At 45.6% G+C, this 16,786-nt stretch overlaps 1 protein-coding gene across 1 annotated transcript in view; it reads left to right on the top strand.

Moving 5' to 3' along the window:
• TRIM33 (tripartite motif containing 33) overlaps positions 1–8,241 on the top strand; it is a 43,394-nt gene extending 35,153 nt beyond the window's left edge. Inside the window, 4 exon segments of the mRNA XM_041422765.1 lie at positions 340–414; positions 1,294–1,446; positions 3,119–3,169; positions 3,252–8,241. Of these exon segments, the coding sequence (XP_041278699.1) occupies positions 340–414; positions 1,294–1,446; positions 3,119–3,169; positions 3,252–3,464 (492 nt within the window). The 3' untranslated portion in view covers positions 3,465–8,241.
• The last annotated feature ends 8,545 nt before the right edge of the window (positions 8,242–16,786 follow it).

The following is a 16,786-nucleotide window of genomic DNA, read 5'->3' as shown; positions in this document are numbered from 1 at the left end:
TTGTGATTGGACTGCTCCAGTAAAAGTGGTTGTAGTTGGTATTTTAGTTTTTTAGTTTGCAGTATATTAACATGTCTCTCCATGCTTGACTTCAGCCCTAGGCTTTTGGTTAGGAGGGAGAAAACAAAGAGGAAATTTGTGAACAGTAAATGGGGATCTGCCTCTCAACTCTGCCCTCCTAAGAACTTTACCTTTTTAAATTAAGTTTGGGGGGGTTGCATTTAAATTTTCTAGTACTATGCTGTTAAATTAGAAGCCTGTTTAAAGTATGGATGTATGAATTTCTGGGCTAGGGATAAATTAAGAATATTAATCTGACCCTGTTTGTTTCTTTCTAAGAAATGTGAACGCCTCCTGCTTTACCTGTACTGCCACGAGCTGAGCATTGAGTTCCAAGAGCCGGTCCCAGCCTCGGTGAGTCTCCTGAAAAAAAGAGTCTCCTGAAAAACACCTGGGGATTTCTGTCTGGTGTAACAGCCCTGGAGCTGAATTTGGGAAGGAGCTGACTGCTTTCACCAGGATCAGACTAAAACTTCTGGCAGTCATCCAGCATTTCATGGGTCTGAGAGGGAGAGCAGCTGATTCTGGAGCTGCTCCAGGCAGATGCTTCACTCCCAATCTCAAAACCAGATATTTAAAAATAATTCCAATTAGCAGTCATTGAATTGGAACTAGATGTCTCAGGCTACCCATGAAACTCAAAATGCTTTGGAGGGCTTTTTGTTGCTTTTTGGACAAACTTGTGAATGAGAGGAGGGAATAAAGTTCTTTGACTCCTGTGTTCTCAGCTGTAAAAGAAGTAACTGTAATGAAAAGCTTTGCTGTGCTGTGGGAGACACTGAAGGTTAGAAAGAATTCCAGAATCCCAGAGTGGTTTGGGTTGGAAAGGACCTTAAAGCTCACCCAGTCCCAGCCCTCCCAGGGACAGGGACACCTTCCACTGTCCCAGGCTGCTCCAAGCCCTGTCCAGCCTGGCCTTGGGCACTTCCAGGGATCCAGGGGCAGCCCCAGCTGCTCTGGGCACCCTGTGCCAGGGCCTGCCCACCCTCACAGGAAAGATTTCTCCCCAGTATCCAATCTAAATCTGCCCCCCTTCAATTTAAAACCAATCTCCCTTGTCCTGTCACTCCATACTCTTACAAAGAACTTTTTAAAGTTCAGTTTGAGGAAAGGAAATTGTTCTGCTTTGTTGAATGTGCCTGGAATGAGATAAGGGATTGATGCCTCCAGTGTGGAAATTCAGCTGTCAACTCTGTAGCCATTCAGTGCTAAATCACTGTTGGTTTTTCACAGATACCAAACTACTATAAAATCATAAAGAAACCAATGGATTTGTCCACGGTGAAGAAGAAACTGCAGAAGAAACATTCCCAACACTACCAGACCCCCGAGGACTTCGTGGCCGATGTCCGGTTGATCTTCAAGAACTGTGAAAGGTTTAATGAAGTATGTTAACTTCCAATCTGAGCTCCATTTGTCCTTTAAATGAAGATTTATTTCAACCTGGTTGTGCAGCTTCTCCCCTGAAAAGCTCTGCTTCCAGCTGTAACTTCTGCTTTTGGAGCAGATGCTGAATCAGACACTTAAAAACCAAACAAAACTCAAGGCAGTTGCAGGATAACTTCTCATTTTTAGTTAAATTAGGACATATTAAAATGCATTCAGTGGTATCTGTGACTGAGGAGAAGGGTGACCTGGTTACTGTGCATCAGATTGATTGTAGAAGTGCTTAGGAAGTGCCATAAAGACAACCAAAGAGTTCTTAAAAGTGTCCCAAGCTACCCAGGTAATTGGTTTACACTCTTGGAACATGGTAGAATCCGCTGAGAAACTTCCTCTACTGAGGAGAAATCTGCCTTTCTGAAGTTATTCTGGTTTTAGTACCTCACACAAATGAATTCAACAAAGCTTTGTGGCCATTATGGCTTTTATTAACCTTCCTGCTTGAACCCCTTGGTAGCTGGGCTCTCACAGAAATCAGTTTTCAGTGGATAACTTGGGTATGGGGTCATATTTTTTTACTAATTTTGTAATGATCCCATCTGATAATGAAATATCCCTTGTATCTGAAAAGTGACTTGGGGAGATAAATGACCTGGATGTTACTGCTGGTTGAGCAATGTAAAAAATAATCTGAATATTAAAAAAAAAAGAAAAAAAAAAGTGATATTGTGCTGAAACTGAGTGGGAGCTAAGGGGGTTCCTAATCTTTGAGATGCTTTAAAGCAAGAATAACAAAAGTCATCACAGGAAATGGCTTTCTTCTGACCTTAAAATGCAGAAAGCAGCCAATATTTCTTATTTCTCTGCAAAATGTAACCTGGATTTGCAGTGTTTGGGCTGCATTTCTGGCCCTGTGCAGAAGGAAACTGAAGGAACTGCACAAAGCTGCAATTAAAACCTCCCTAGGAAAAATCTGGGTCAATGATGTGATGCTGGAATTGCTCACAAGCATTTGGGATTTTGACAGCCCTGACTCCTTTATGTCCCTGCATTAGGGGAGGTTCATGAGGTAATTTAATCATGTGAACTTCTCAATCAGGGGAATTAATGAAGCATCCACTCTAGAGGAAAACATGCTGCAGCTCTTAGAGACCAGAGTACAACAAGGGAGGAAGGACTGAGGGATGTGGTGATTTTTTTCTTACTTTTTTTAAAAAGAAAAAAAAAAAAATGTGTTTCAGCTTGCCTGGCTCATGGCAAAAGTTGAGTCACTCTGACCTCTCACAGCAGCATCATGTCGAGTGCCTCTAAGCCAAATGCTTTTCCAAAGCAGAGATCCCAGTGGGGTAATCCCCAGGAAATCTCCTGGAGCTCCTCCCTCCAAAGGAGAATTTCCCACAATCGCGTCCAGGCAACTCCAGTTTATTGTGAGGAAAGCAGTCGTGAGTAGAAAATGGCTGGGAGCCTCTTGTGCAAAAGTTGTGTGTTCTGTTGAAGGTTTATTTACCACCTAAGACTGTTTTAAACCTGCTGCCTAAGTTTGGGAACTAAAGCTAACAAACCATAACAAACTGTGTTGTTGTTATGGCTGACTTTAGTCATCCAATCCTGTGCGATCTCGTAACTTTAGAAAGGATTATAATTTCATTTTTTTTGACTCTGGTATCCTTTTTAGATGATGAAAGTTGTTCAAGTTTATGCAGAAACACAAGAGATTAATTTGAAGGTAAGCGTTTCAGACCATGCACACTTGGTGAAGGGATGTGCATTTCCAACAGGTGAATATTCCTGTCTTCTTTCATCCACAGGCTGATTCAGAAGTAGCACAGGCAGGGAAGGCAGTTGCATTGTACTTTGAAGATAAACTTACAGAGATCTACTCAGACAGGACCTTCCAGCCTTTGCCTGAATTTGAGCAGGAAGAGGATGATGGTGAAATAACTGAGGACTCCGATGAAGATTTTATACAACCACGTAGAAAACGCCTAAAATCAGATGAGAGACCAGTGCATATAAAGTAATCTAATGATATGGACCTAAAATTTATTGTAAAAACTGTTATTTAAGTGTTCCTGGAATATTATCATGCCTACAGTGGCCATCTTGCAGAAGCTGATAGCTTTTTAAACAGTATTAGATAACAAAAAACACTTGTACAGAAAAACATTCGCATCAAAAGGGGAAAAAAAACCTGTATTGTAAATTTTTGGTGGTTTGTATTTTTTTTTCTTTGATTACTTGCTATATTCTTTCTTTTCCTGATGGAGGGGACACACTCATGCTGGTCTCACAGACAGAGGTGGAGGAATGTTGAAGAGAAGCAGATGTGATAGGAGATGTTCCATGTACAGATAAGACTGTAGTGGCACCACCTGCAGGACTGGACCCACTCAGTGACTGTGTCCTGCATTACACTGCAGTGCAAACTGTGAGCAGAGCTCCTGAAACCCCCTCTGTGTCCACTCAAGTGTGTGTTGGTCGTTGCTTTGATCATCCCATTGAAGCAGGACTGTGAATAACTGATCTTCTGTGTCCATCCAGCCGTTGACATTTTGCTTTCTTTACTCCATTTCATGTATAGCAAAAGGAAGAAGAAAGAAAAATCATTAAACTGTTCTGAATGGGCGAGTGCAGGAATGGGAGGCAGATGAAAGGCTAAGCTGGTGGCTCCAATCCCTTTCAGTAGGACAAGGTGTATTTATTAAACTCCTGTGCCCAGAACATTTTAATGGCATCCATGGCAGAAGTCTCAGCGTTGTCATCTGTCCCTGACCCCCTGACGAGGCAGAATGTTCTCTCCAGTATTCATTCTCTGCTTTTCTGTACTTAAAATGTAGACTGAAGAGGTAATAACTGGTTGGGGTGTTTTTCCAGTCTTCCTAAATATCAGTTTCTAATAAGACCACTCGGCAAACAATAACCTATTAACTACCAAATGTGTAAAATTTCCTGTATTCACTTTGTCTTATTTGTAAATAGTGAATTGAGATTTCTTGCAGGTCAGCAACATTTGCTGAACTGTTTTTAAGCTAATATGTATTCTTATTGATTGTTCCTATCAAGAAAAGATTTGTAATATATGCTATTTCTAACATTGCATTCATTTTGAGGTTCTGTCTTATTTTTCTTAGAGTACTTCTCAGAACTTTCTTCAGAAGCAGCTTGTGAGGGAAATGTGCAGGAAGATTGGAATCAGTCTGAGTTTGGGTTGCCTGTCCATCCATTGAACAAAACACTTGCACAGGGTTTGGCCTTGAGTGGTTTTTGGTCAAAGAGTGAGAACAGAACAATTTCCCAATTCCCTCAGTAACCCTTGGGGCACCCCTGCAGTGCCTTCCCTTGCACTGCCTCCATCCCAGCATTCCTGGTTAGAAATCATGGAATCACAAGGAGTTACAGCTCCGGAAGTTGTTTTCGTTACCGACACGAGTCAGTGCTAGAAATAAATACAATTTCTAGCCTTCATGTTGATCTTGTTAAAGGAAGTTGAAGAATTCATGTAAGCAATGAGCTCGAGATGGCAGACTCTGAGTTTGCCATCGTTTGTGTGGATCCAGCAATTCTGTGGGAGATCCCTGGGGGTTTGGTGTGCTCAGCACAACAATTCCTGTGACATTGTACACGCTTTACCATCATGGTAAAGAGAAATATTTTAGCACAATATCAAATTGAGAAATGCTCTCAGCAGTTTTTATGCAAATCACTGGTTTCTTTTATAAGAACCAGGTCTGTGTACCTTGGGATTCTCTCTATTGCAATAAATGAGGGGACTGAAAATGTTTTTAACTTCCAGCTCACTTCTTCACTCAAATGTTACACTTCAAACTCAAACTGGTTGTTTTTTTTTAAATTTCTTAGACATTAACAGTGCTGTTTTAAATTTAATTTTTACCAGTTTGTATGTGAAAGGAAAAGGAATTCCACTTCAACATATTAAATTGACAAAGAGCAACAACTTTGCCTGTGGAAAAGCTGATGTGTGAATAGGACACTGGTAGTGACAAGGGATCATTTCATGGCTCTGTGTATTGCCTATTTATGCATTTCTAGTTTCTCAGCTTCATTTTGCAAAAGGAATATTATTAAAATTATCATGAAAATAAGATTCTGTGAACTCTCTTCACTCGGGGCTCCTGTTTTTGTGGCACTTCTGGTACCTTCAGGCTTCACCTTTTGCGCTCTTCCCTGGGCAGCAGCTGGGGATTGGATCCTGCAGAGACCCTGGGGATGGGCATGGGGGATCCCAGGTGGGGCTCAGGAGACCCCAGGGGGTCCCAGATGGAGCCCAGGGGATCCTAGCAGAGCTCAAGGGATCCCAGCATAGGACAGGGGGATCCCAGATGGAATTCATGGGATCCCAGCAGAGTTCAGGGGATCTCAGGTGGAGCACAGTGGGAAGGACTCACCCCAGACCCTCCAGGGAGGCTCGTGCCCCCCAGCTGCTGCAGGACCAGGACCCTCTGCTCCCCAGCCAGACCCCAGAGCAGTTCCCAGTGTTTTGGGACAGCCTTTCCTTTGAGGTGGCCTCTCCAACACTTCAGTCCAGGTGGAGAACTTGGCCAGCTCATGCTCAGCATGTTGTGCACACCAGGAGTGCAGCTGAGCTGGACCTTGCTGAGCCTGAGTTCTTTCCCTGCACAGACCCCAGCGACCCTCCAGAGCTGCTCCTCCCATCCATCCCCAGCGCTCAGTAGGATGATGTGGAATTTTGAATGTGTGCAAGAAATCTCAAGTGTTTCCTTTATACAAGGAAACAAAACATTCTCTTCTTCTTCCCCTTTCATTTTTGATCTCCCAAAGCAGCAGTTCAGTGATTGTTTTGAAAGCAGCAAAGTTCTATTTGAAATTATTTGAAAGGGTAGATAAGCTCTGCTAATCCCTTCCCTGATCCTGTAGGCTGGGTGTTTGTCACAGAACTGGGAACAGTTTGCTCAGTGGAAACAATTTTTGGTGTAACTCATTAGTGGGTTTGTATTAATAAGCCACATTAATTCTCTGGGCATCTCTGTGCCAGCTGCTGGGTGTGCAGAGCGTGAGTGGCTTTACCTGGGGAATCAGAGCACAGTTTACATCAGGAAATCTGTAAAATCGGGGCGGCAGGAGGAATCTGGCACTTGGTGCAACTCTGCTCTTATTTAAAATAACTCCCAAAAATCTGTGTCTCCATTTTGGCTGAGAATTTTTGTTGTCCCTCAAGTTTTGAGTAAATCCAAAGAAGGAAAAAGCAATTTGAAATGAGAGTGCAAAGTGCCCAGTGTGAGCAGCTGTCCTGCCATGAATTCCTGCTGATGAGAGGGAATTCAACAGCTAAATGGGCTCAGGGCTTTTATTTAGCTGTGCCCTGGAATTAACTGGCCTAGAGCACAATAAGGCAGAGCTATTGTCCAAAAAAAGGGGATTTCCCCAACTTCTGCAAACAGAAATGCTCAGTTAAGTGTGGAGATGTTGTTCCTCTGTGGGGTGTCACTGTGACACTTCACTGTGACACTCTTTATGCTGGGTTAAACATTTCAAGCAACTGGAAAAGTCCCTAAAATGAGTCCAAATTTCTGGTTTATCACCTGGTTTTGGAAAAGTTTAGGTTATTGCAACAGTATTTTGAATCTGTTTGTGTGGTGTACTGGGAATTGGCTTTTCCCAGTTGGCTTTTCCTTGTTTTTCTCACTCTCTTCCTCAGAAAAAAGCAATAAAACTGCTTTGTCATTTGCCTGTCAGCATGACAGGAATCCTTTCCTTCGGATAAGGATTTTATAGGGAAGTTTGTATGCAAATCACAAAGCCTAGCTTTTAAAAACAAAGTCTGCAGCAGTTCCTGACAATATAGAGTGTGGCATTTTATTTTAAAAAATTGGGGAAAGTTCCATATTTTTTTAAGAAGTAGCTGTTTGAGCAAATAATGGAGGTACTTTTTTTAAAATAAAAATGTAAATGCCACAGTTTACACAGATGGCACGTATGGATTGTATCTTTGGGTATGGTGATTTGTCTTCTCAAAGTGTGTGTGCAGTAACTCTTCCATCTACTTCCACTTGGCTTATGGGGATCCTTTTTTCTCTGCTTTCTGATGCATCAGGATTGAAAGAGCTTTCCAAAATTGCAGTTAATTTGGGAATCTTTATTTTAAGTGGACTAAGAAATGTATGAAATGCAGTTTGGGCCTTGTCTGTTGGATGAAATCACAGCTGGAGGCTGCTGGCTTTAGAATTTATTTAAGAGAGGTACTGGAATATTTTGTGAGCTGGAGACTTTGGCAGGATTCAGTCTGGAGTGAGCTCCCCTGGCACACCTGTGCTCACCTGCACTGGGGGATTTTTAGGCTCAGAACACCAGGACACATGTAAATAATCCTATACAGATTTGTGCAGTGCAAAGCTTGTTTTACATGTAAACATTCTCCTGGAAGGGTTAAATCATGGCATTCTTTGATTCTTCAATTATTTCCTGCTTCCAGTACTGGAGCTGGCTCATTTTGCACATAATAAACTTGCCTCATCTTTTAATATGATTCTTAAAAAAACCCCAAGTGCTGTTTCTGTGATATTGTATTATCTGAATCATCCTATTTAACTTTTTTTTTAAAAGTTATTGTTTTGAATTGTTCTGTTCCTGTTTTTGCTGGTGTGTAATTAAAATCAAATTTTTCTTTCCCTGGTTATTTAATATTTTAGCTGCCTGTAAATATTTCTTGTTAAGTGCTCTGGAATGTGCTGTAGACGTTGTATTAGCTCAGTTTAAAGCATTGTTTGGAACCCATTTTGGTTGCTTATTTCTATTAAATTAGAAAAATCATTCTTTCAATTTGCGTTTCTTTCTTGCACATCATCAGATACAGATCCACACCTGGCACAAGACTTTCCTGACAACACCTGCAGTGTGGAAATAGGGTGAAATTTGGGCTGCAGGAGCCCAGGTGAGCCCAGCTGAGGCTGCAAAAAAAGATTTGTCACATTTATCTACGCCTGGGCATGGGACACAAGAGTTGGGAGGTCTCTGGACATTTTGCATGCAGTGAAAAAGCTGCACACCTGGAATTTTGCTGTGTTCCCTCACCTGGAGCTGGTGGATGTGCCTTGAGCTGCTCCCACTGCTGTAAAATCCCAATTTTTGCGTGGATGTTGCTGCTGGAGCCGTGTCCTGGCTTCCCTGCTCAGAATCAGAGACAGAACTGAGCTTTGCAGGTCTTGGGCTGGGCCCAGCTCAGCCCAGCTCAGCCCAGCAGCTGGAGCAGGGACTGCTCTGACAGGAGCCAGGAGGAAGGGGACTGAGTCTGCACCTGTGAAAAACAGGATAAAGAATTATTGTAAAGTTTAGTAAGGGATAAAATAAGAGACAAAACTCCAGTGTCGGATTATGGCTTTTTCTGAACCACAGATGGGGCAACTGAGAGGTGTTTTAAACATTTTTGTTCTATTTTTAGTCTTCTAAACCGTCAAAGAAGATTTTTTTTCCATTTAAGAAAGAGGGGGAAATGTGGGAAATGGATTTGTAGAAAATTCTCCAAACCTGACAGAAGGCTCACACAGTGTGCATCCGTATGCAAACACTGAGATAAGAAATGGTGACTTAGAAATGCCACGGAATGAGACAGACATTGTTGAGAGAGAAATGGAACTGGAAACAAGTTTCAAAAAATTTTTCTACAAATCCATTTCCAACAGCCAAAGAACACATATGTACATACAGACAGTGTTATCTTTATACCATCACATGCAGATTCATGTGTTTCATGCATTATTCAAACATTCTTGTGAATTTTCTGTTGTTTTGGGAACTCCTTTGTTTGACTTCTTCACACTGCATGACGTCCTGGGTGTCAGGTCAATATATTTTATTTCTTCTTGTGTCTCCATCCTGCTGTTTCACATCCGCTGATAAGATTTTAGTGTGTCCTCCTTAAATTTAACATGGTATTCTCTAATTCTCTCTGAGTCCTCCAGTACTCTGCTCCGTGTCACAGTTATCACTTGGACAGGTTGGTCAGTGGATGGCCTTGCACTCCTTTTAGTTACACAAAAGCCTTTTTTTCATCTTATATTTTGCTAAGGTCTATAAAATACACTCATCACACCATTATTTCCATAAGCAATACATAGATATTATATTCATTACACTATTATTTCTATGACCAACACAGTGCATACTTTAGTATATTATATATGATATGATATGATATGATATGATATTATATTACATTATATTTATTATATTTATTATATTATATTATATCTGATACTATTTCTAAATATTTATAATCACTAACAGCATCTAATACAATACATAAAAAATCTAATACATAAATGTGAAAGCCAGTATTCTCTGGTCATTTTCCACACATCTCAGCTAAAGCTCCCTTGGAATAATTTTTCTGCAGCCAGTGAGGGAGAGCTCTGGTACCCTGGAATGCCTCCCAGCCTGGGGTGTGTCTGAACTTCCAAAACCCAGCTGAAGGCTCTGATCCAGGCAGGTCTGTTATGTACCCACAGCTCCCTTCAGGCTCATAACAAACTCCAATTTTTCTCTCGCTCTGTGTTTATTCTTTGAGTGCCTGAGGTGGCTGAGTGTCACAGAGGCTCCTTGATGAGAGCTGTGTTCCAGGAAAAGGTTCAGTGAGCTTCACTGAAGCTTCTGTTCCTGCTGAAACAAAGCACACCTGCATTCACTGCTGCACCTGCTGGGCTCTGCCCCCTGCCCAGGGAACAGCTGTGCTGGAATGCATGAAATAAAAACCTTCTGAGTCCCTCAGAGAGAGAAAGGATTGAGTTGGAGCCTTTACAGAAACTGGAATACATCAAGCTACACAGACACAAAGCAGGAGTGTAAGTTTTAGTTTTAAGTACAAATATATCTCAAATGCCTGAAGAGACTGTGGTAGCTGTAGAAGCCCTAAAATTCAGCAATGTTACCTTTCACAAAATTAACTTAGCTCCAGACATGACAAAAACATAGCAGGACATTGCTTGCATTTCTAGATAGAACAGATAGAACCATCTGCATGAACAGACAGAACTATTTGTGTCGATTTTGGGTAAGAACTGACACTGCTTTTTCACATTGGAATTAAGCTCAGATAGGTGTACAAAGAATATTTTAGAATCGTGATTTTAGCTGATTGGATGGTTTATGAATAAAATCCCCCTGTACTGGGGTGAAAAAAAAAAAAGGGTAGTAGCTTCTGCTGCTTCTGCTCAGAACATCAGGACTCTATGGCAGAAAATTTTTAATTTTTTTACTACAGACTTTAATAATCTGAACTCCTCGTCTTCGAGGCTGATGTATTAATGCAATAAACAACTTTACACCAACCAACAGCTGCTCCTATCGCTTTGCAGACCCAGGATCCAGGCAAAACTCACCACAGGTGGTTTGCACCTGAACTGTTGCACTTTCAGCCCAAACCCTGGCAGCACAGCTGGTGTGGCTCTGCGTGGGCACGAGGGGTGTGAGTGCCCTGCTCAGCCTCCCTGGAGCTGCCAGAGCAGCAGTGAGGAGGAGGATGCCTTGAGGAGGATGAGCTAGAACAGAGGCTGGACAGAGTTAAAGAATAAAGCAGAGATTTATGAAAAGGATCTCCTCAATGGATCCACCTTGGGCAGCACAAGAGCCCGGCCAGGGCTGCCCCCAAGATAAACCAAAATGGTCACAAAATGCATGACTGGTTACGGGGTCTCTCACTTTTATAAGTTCTGGTCCATTTGCATATTGGAGTTAATTGTCCAATTCCAGCTTTAGCCCATGCAGTTCCATCCTTGTTTTTCTGTCTTCAGTCCATGTTGTTTGTGCTCTTGGGCCTGAGATTTGGATCATTTGTCCTTGGTCCCCAGCAAGAGCAGGAATTGTTTTGTCTCCCTGCTCTGCGCAGAGAGCTCACCATCCCATAATATGAAGCCCAGACCCACACACTAAAGCCGCACAGAATCTGAAAAATAGAAAAGCTAAAACCTGAGGCATCAAGGTCTCAGGGGGGGTTAGTTTCTCTTTGCCAGGTGCTGCCTGGCTGTGTCCAGAGCAGTCCCAGCTCCACCAGCCCATCTGCTGCAGCTCTTTGGGTGCCTGCAGTTGGCCTTTGTGGCTGGGCTGGCATCTGGCATTTGCAGCTCCTCTGTTTGACTCCGCTCAGGCTTGCTTGGATTTTCTTTCTCTTAATGCCCTGGGTTTAATTCTCCTGGTTTTAATTAATTCTCCTGGCTTGCTCCAGTGACACTGAGCTGTTCACCCCATCACATAGTTGCCAATTTTCACTTCAACCCAGGGTGAAAAATCCCATCCCAAAATCCTACCAAGGATTAGAAACGGCTGCTAAACTTTCAACCCCTTGCTGCTATTGTAGAATTCACATCTGTTACAGAGTCCCAGGAAGGTTTGGGTTGTAAAAGGCTTTAATCTCATCCAGTTCCACCCCTGCCATCATGGCAGGGACACCTTCCACTGTCCCATCTTGCTTCAAGCCCCATCTAGTCTGGCCTTGGACACTTCTAGGGTGTGGATATCTCTGCAGACACAGATGATTTTGGAGTTACTGCTGTCTGAGGGTTGAGATGATGGGTCTGGATCTCCTCCAGAGCACTGGCCTTCCTTCCCCTGATTAATCTCTCTCCTTATGTGAGCTCTGGGTCACTCCAGTGCCTGAAAAGGCTCACAGGGGCTGAACTGCACTCCTGACTGTTCCTGTGTCCTTTACTCAGTGTTGGTGGAGGAGATGGAGCAGAACAAAGCACTTAAGGCTGAGCAAACAGCTCTTGGCCAAATTACCTTCCTCTGCCTCCCACGGGCTGCAGCACAGTGCTGGCTGATCTCCACCCGGGTTAATGCTTAGGAACCAGGATAATGTTTGCTAAATTAGCAGGGTTTAAAACCAGGGATACAAATTCCTGCTCCTCTCATTGACACATCAGATGAGCACATTTAGCACAGAGCCTCACTGGGCAGATGGCAGAAGGCTGGGTCACAGTGGCTGGGGGTGCTGGGGGACCCCTCGCCAAGGAACAGTGCTGGGCTGTATCTGCTGCTTCATCCTGGCACTGATGTTCATCTTCCATCCTTGGGATTGTCCAAGGCCAGGCTGGAGAGGGCTTAGGATAGTGGAAGGGATAGTAGAAGGTGGCTCTGACCATGGCAGGAATGGGATGAGCTTTAAGGTTCCTTAAAAACCAAACTATTTTGGGATTCTGCTGACTGGCCATTTTTGCACCCCCAGCACTGCCCAGGGGCAGAAATTGCTGCTGTTTGTGCAGCTCAGCCCCTGCCCTTCCTCAGCCACAACCTCTGGGGCTGGGCAGGATGAGCCACCCCAACTAAACCTGCCCAGCAGCTGCCTGGCTCAGAGTAACTTTACTTTTTTATCTTGTATATCAGAGACAAAACCAAAAGCCTTTTGTGGTGGAAGAATTGCTCAGAAGTGTTTGGAAATCTCATCTTTTGAAGATTTCCACCACTGTGGGAATATGGGGCTGGGATACACCTTTGGGCTGTGCTGTGGACAATGGGATCTGCATTGCAGTGTGCATCTGTTTCAGATCACCTTCCTGTCAGGAAAGAGAGAGCTCTGAAAGTGCCTGGAACCCCCACCCATTTGGAATTTTCTTTTGGAGCCATGCTTGGTGCAGTTCTGCAGCTGCCACCAGGCACAGCAACACGGTCTGTGCTCTAGATCTGACAGGGGGTTTGCTACTGACTGCAGAAGGAGGTGCAAAATTCCAAACTGAGTCTTGTTTCCTCTCAGAGTCTGTGTCTCCAGGCAATCCCAAATGTAAACTCTTCATCCTCTCTATTTGCACTAAATGTTTCCAGAGGAAGGAGATGTTGCAACCAGCAGGACCCAGGCTCAGGGTGAATTCTGCTTCGTAAATCAGAGATTTGGAGACAGATCTGGAGACAGATTTGGAGACAGATTTGGAGCCAGCCCGGGGTTTGGTCAGCTCAGGAGCTCAGGGAAGGTGCTGTTACTTCAGATATGGGGTAGGAAGCACGGAGAGCTCTGGATAACTGTGAAGGCAGGGACTATGGCGTGCAATTCATGCACCATCCCCAAATTAACTGCTCATTCCTTAAAATCTGCTGCCCGGATGGCGGCAGCAGATGGTGCTGTGAGCACGCCGGGCGCCGGGGGAGCCGGAGCCGTTCTGGGGCAGAAACCCTCGGCTTTGGGTTCTGCAGGTGGGGAGGGCCCCGCTGAGGGCACCTGTGGGGTGACCCCCAGAGATCCCCCAGTGTGGCCCATGGAATTGCTGGGACGGGCTTTGGAAAGGGAGATTGACTCAGAGTGAAGGGCTCGGCCCTGCTCCATCTGCTCCCCTCACAGGGCCCTGCTGAGGGCACCTGTGGGGTACCAGAGATCCCCCAGCATGGCCCATGGAATGGCTGGGAAGGGGCTTTGGAAAGGGAGAATCACTCGTAGTGAAGGGCTCGGCCCTGTTCCATCTGCTCCCCTCACAGAGCCCTGGTGACCCCCAGAGATCCCCCATTGTGGCCCACGGAATTGCTGGGAGGGGCTTTGGAAAGGGAGATTCACTTGGAGTGAAGGGCTCGACCCTGTTCCATCTGCCCCTCTCATGGGGCCCTGCTGCTCTGGTGACGCCCAGAGATCCCCCAGCGTGGCCCATGGAATGGCCAGGAAGGAGCTTTGGAGAGGGAGATTCAGAGTGAAGGGCTCGGCCCTGCTCCATCTGCCCCCTCACAGAGCCCTGCTGGAAGGGCACTGCAGACCTGGGGGTTCAGTATCATCCATTTCTCTCCATCCCAGCCCCACAGAGCTCCGGGTCTGTGAGCAGAGCTGGTGGGGAAAGCTGGGCATGTTTGTGCTGGGCACAGCTGGCAGCAGAATGATCCATCCCCTCCCTGCCTCCTGCCCTGGGCAGCTCCATGGGCACCAGGGCTGGAGATGGGATGTGGGAATGGCCCCTGTGTCCGCTCTCATTGCTGTGGCCACAGGGCTCTGCTGGAGCTTCCAGCAAGCAGGAGCTCTGTGCAGGTCACCAGCTCTGTCCCCTGCCTCTGGCACGGAGAAATGAACCATTCATAGTGAAAAACCTCATGTGGGAATGTCACCAGGTAGTGCCAAGGAGCAGAATCACAGAGTCACAGAATCACAAATCACAGAATCACAGATCACAGAATATCCTGAGCTGGAAGGGACTCAAAAAGCATCACCCAGTCCAACCCCTGCCCTACACAGACACCCCCAAAATCCTACCCTGTGCATCCCTGGCAGTGTTGTCCAAACTCCAAAGGAGCTCTGGCAGCCTCAGGGTTGTGCCCATTCCCTGGAGAGCCTGGGCAGTGCCCAGCACCCTCTGGGGGAAGAACCTTCCCTGAGATCCAAACTAAACTCCCCTGGCACAGCTCCAGCCCTTCCCTGGGTTCTGTCACTGTCACAGAGAGCAGATCAGCATCTGCTCCTCCTCTTCCCCCCATGAGGAAGCTGTAACTGCAATGAATTCTCCCCTCAGTCTCCTCCAGGCTGAGCACCACCAAGGAACTTCTGATCTGAAATCTCCTCCTGGACTTGAGCCAGGCCTGCAGCGTAGCTCTGGGTGCTCTCTGCACTGCTGACACCTGCCCAGGAAGGAGATGCTCCTCAGCCACTTTCTGTCTCTCAACGTTTTGGTTTGAGCTCCTTTCCATGAGCAGAGCAGTACCCCGGGAGTCACTGCATGGGTTTGCTCTGAGATCTGAGCCCACCTGCAGGCAGGGGCCTGGATCTGATGCTCCTCTTGGGCTTGTTTGTTCTTGGTGCTGAGCAGAGCTGAGGCCAGGGGAGGTCTCAGCCTGCCAGAGGTCTCAGCCCTGGATTTTTGGGTCAAATCAAGCCCTGCCATGGATGTTGGGTGTGTTGATCCTCCTTGGAGCTCAGGACACCGAGTGTTAATAACAGCTGTGGGGTGGGCTGGACTTTCCCTGTGTCCAGCTCTTGTCCTGCTGCCCTGCACTGAACAGAAAGGAAGGGCATAACCACCTGGAATGAGTTCAGCAATGGGCAGAGCCAAAATTGGGAATACTGAGACATTTTGGCTCTTCCTTCCTTACTCTCTGGCAGAGCTGATGGGGCTGTGGGCTCCTGTGTGTGGTCTGGGTCTCCTGATGAAGTTGCAGGGTGTTCCTGGTTTTACCAGCCTTGTGCCATGCTCTCCTGCCCTCTGGAAAACCTGATTAATCAGGTCAGGTGTGTAGTCGGCATTCAACCCTCTGCCATGCTGTCTGGGAGTTCTCTTTCCCAGTTGGGTGTCCAGAAAAACCTCAGTGTGCTCTTTGTTAACTCCTCCATTTCCCAGTTCCCTTTCCCAGCAGGAGATCTGGTGCTGCTGGTTCAGGGGGGACTGTGGATATGTCAAACCAGTTTAATCTCCTGCCAATTATAATCAGCCTAATTCTCCTGCAGATACAGACCCAGGGTCCTTCTAGTGGATGAGCAGAACATCATTGTGCCAGGCCACCTTATTTGCTGCTGGCTGTTGAAAACTAAATTCTGTGGAAAGTAATTCAGTTATGCTGGGTCTGGAGACTCTGTCCTGCCCTGTGGTTCCAAAGATCTCTCTCCTTCTTGCCTTTCCTGGGTGATGGGCACAGCAAGTGGCTTCACAAGAAGGATTTCTGACTGCAGAATCACAGGTGAAATGTGATTTATGGGGGCCATATCTGTAAGATGGCAGAGTTTCATCCAAATCAAGACCTGTATCCCAGTTCCCTGATGAGTTACCTCTTTCTTTTGACTCAACAATGTTCTTTCCTGTTTGCTCCTGAGTTCTCAGAGTCACAGAATCACAGAGTAGTTTGGGTTGAAGGGACTTTAGAGTCTATCCTGTTGCAGCCCTGCCCTGGTGCTGGGCTCTGATGCAGTGCTGGGAGGGTGTCTGACTGTCAGACAGCAGATGAACTCAGCAAACAGCTCTCTGCCAAAGCTAACAGCAGGGTGCCCTTCTCTCTTGTCATTTAGAGCCTTGGGAAATAATGTTATCAGTAAGTAAAGACATTTAAACAAAAAAAAAAAAATCCCAGTGAACTCTTTTGGCCCTGGGGAATAATGTTATCAGTAAGACATTTAAACAAAAAAAAAAATCCCAGTGAACTCTTTTGGCCCTGGGATCTGATGCTGGCAGGAGCAGCCAACACCCCACAGAGAGCCCCTGCACCATCCCCTTGCCCACCATCCCAGCCTTTCTCCAGGGTGAGCCCTCCTAGGCTGGAACCTTTGTGTTTGGGAAGGCAGCCTGTACATTTTCTTCTGGGAGTGTCCAAGGCCAGGCTGGACAGGACTTGGAGCAGCCTGGGGAGAGGAAGGTGTCCCTGCCATGGCAGGGGGGGCCTTGGGTGGGCTTTAAGGGCCCTTCCCTCCCAAACCATCCCACTG

Source organism: Onychostruthus taczanowskii, unplaced genomic scaffold (genome assembly GCF_017590055.1).
Source record: "Onychostruthus taczanowskii isolate IOZ18803 unplaced genomic scaffold, ASM1759005v1 scaffold74, whole genome shotgun sequence".
In the NCBI taxonomy this organism is placed as follows: domain Eukaryota; kingdom Metazoa; phylum Chordata; class Aves; order Passeriformes; family Passeridae; genus Onychostruthus; species Onychostruthus taczanowskii.
This window is presented reverse-complemented; position numbering and strand designations above follow the sequence as displayed.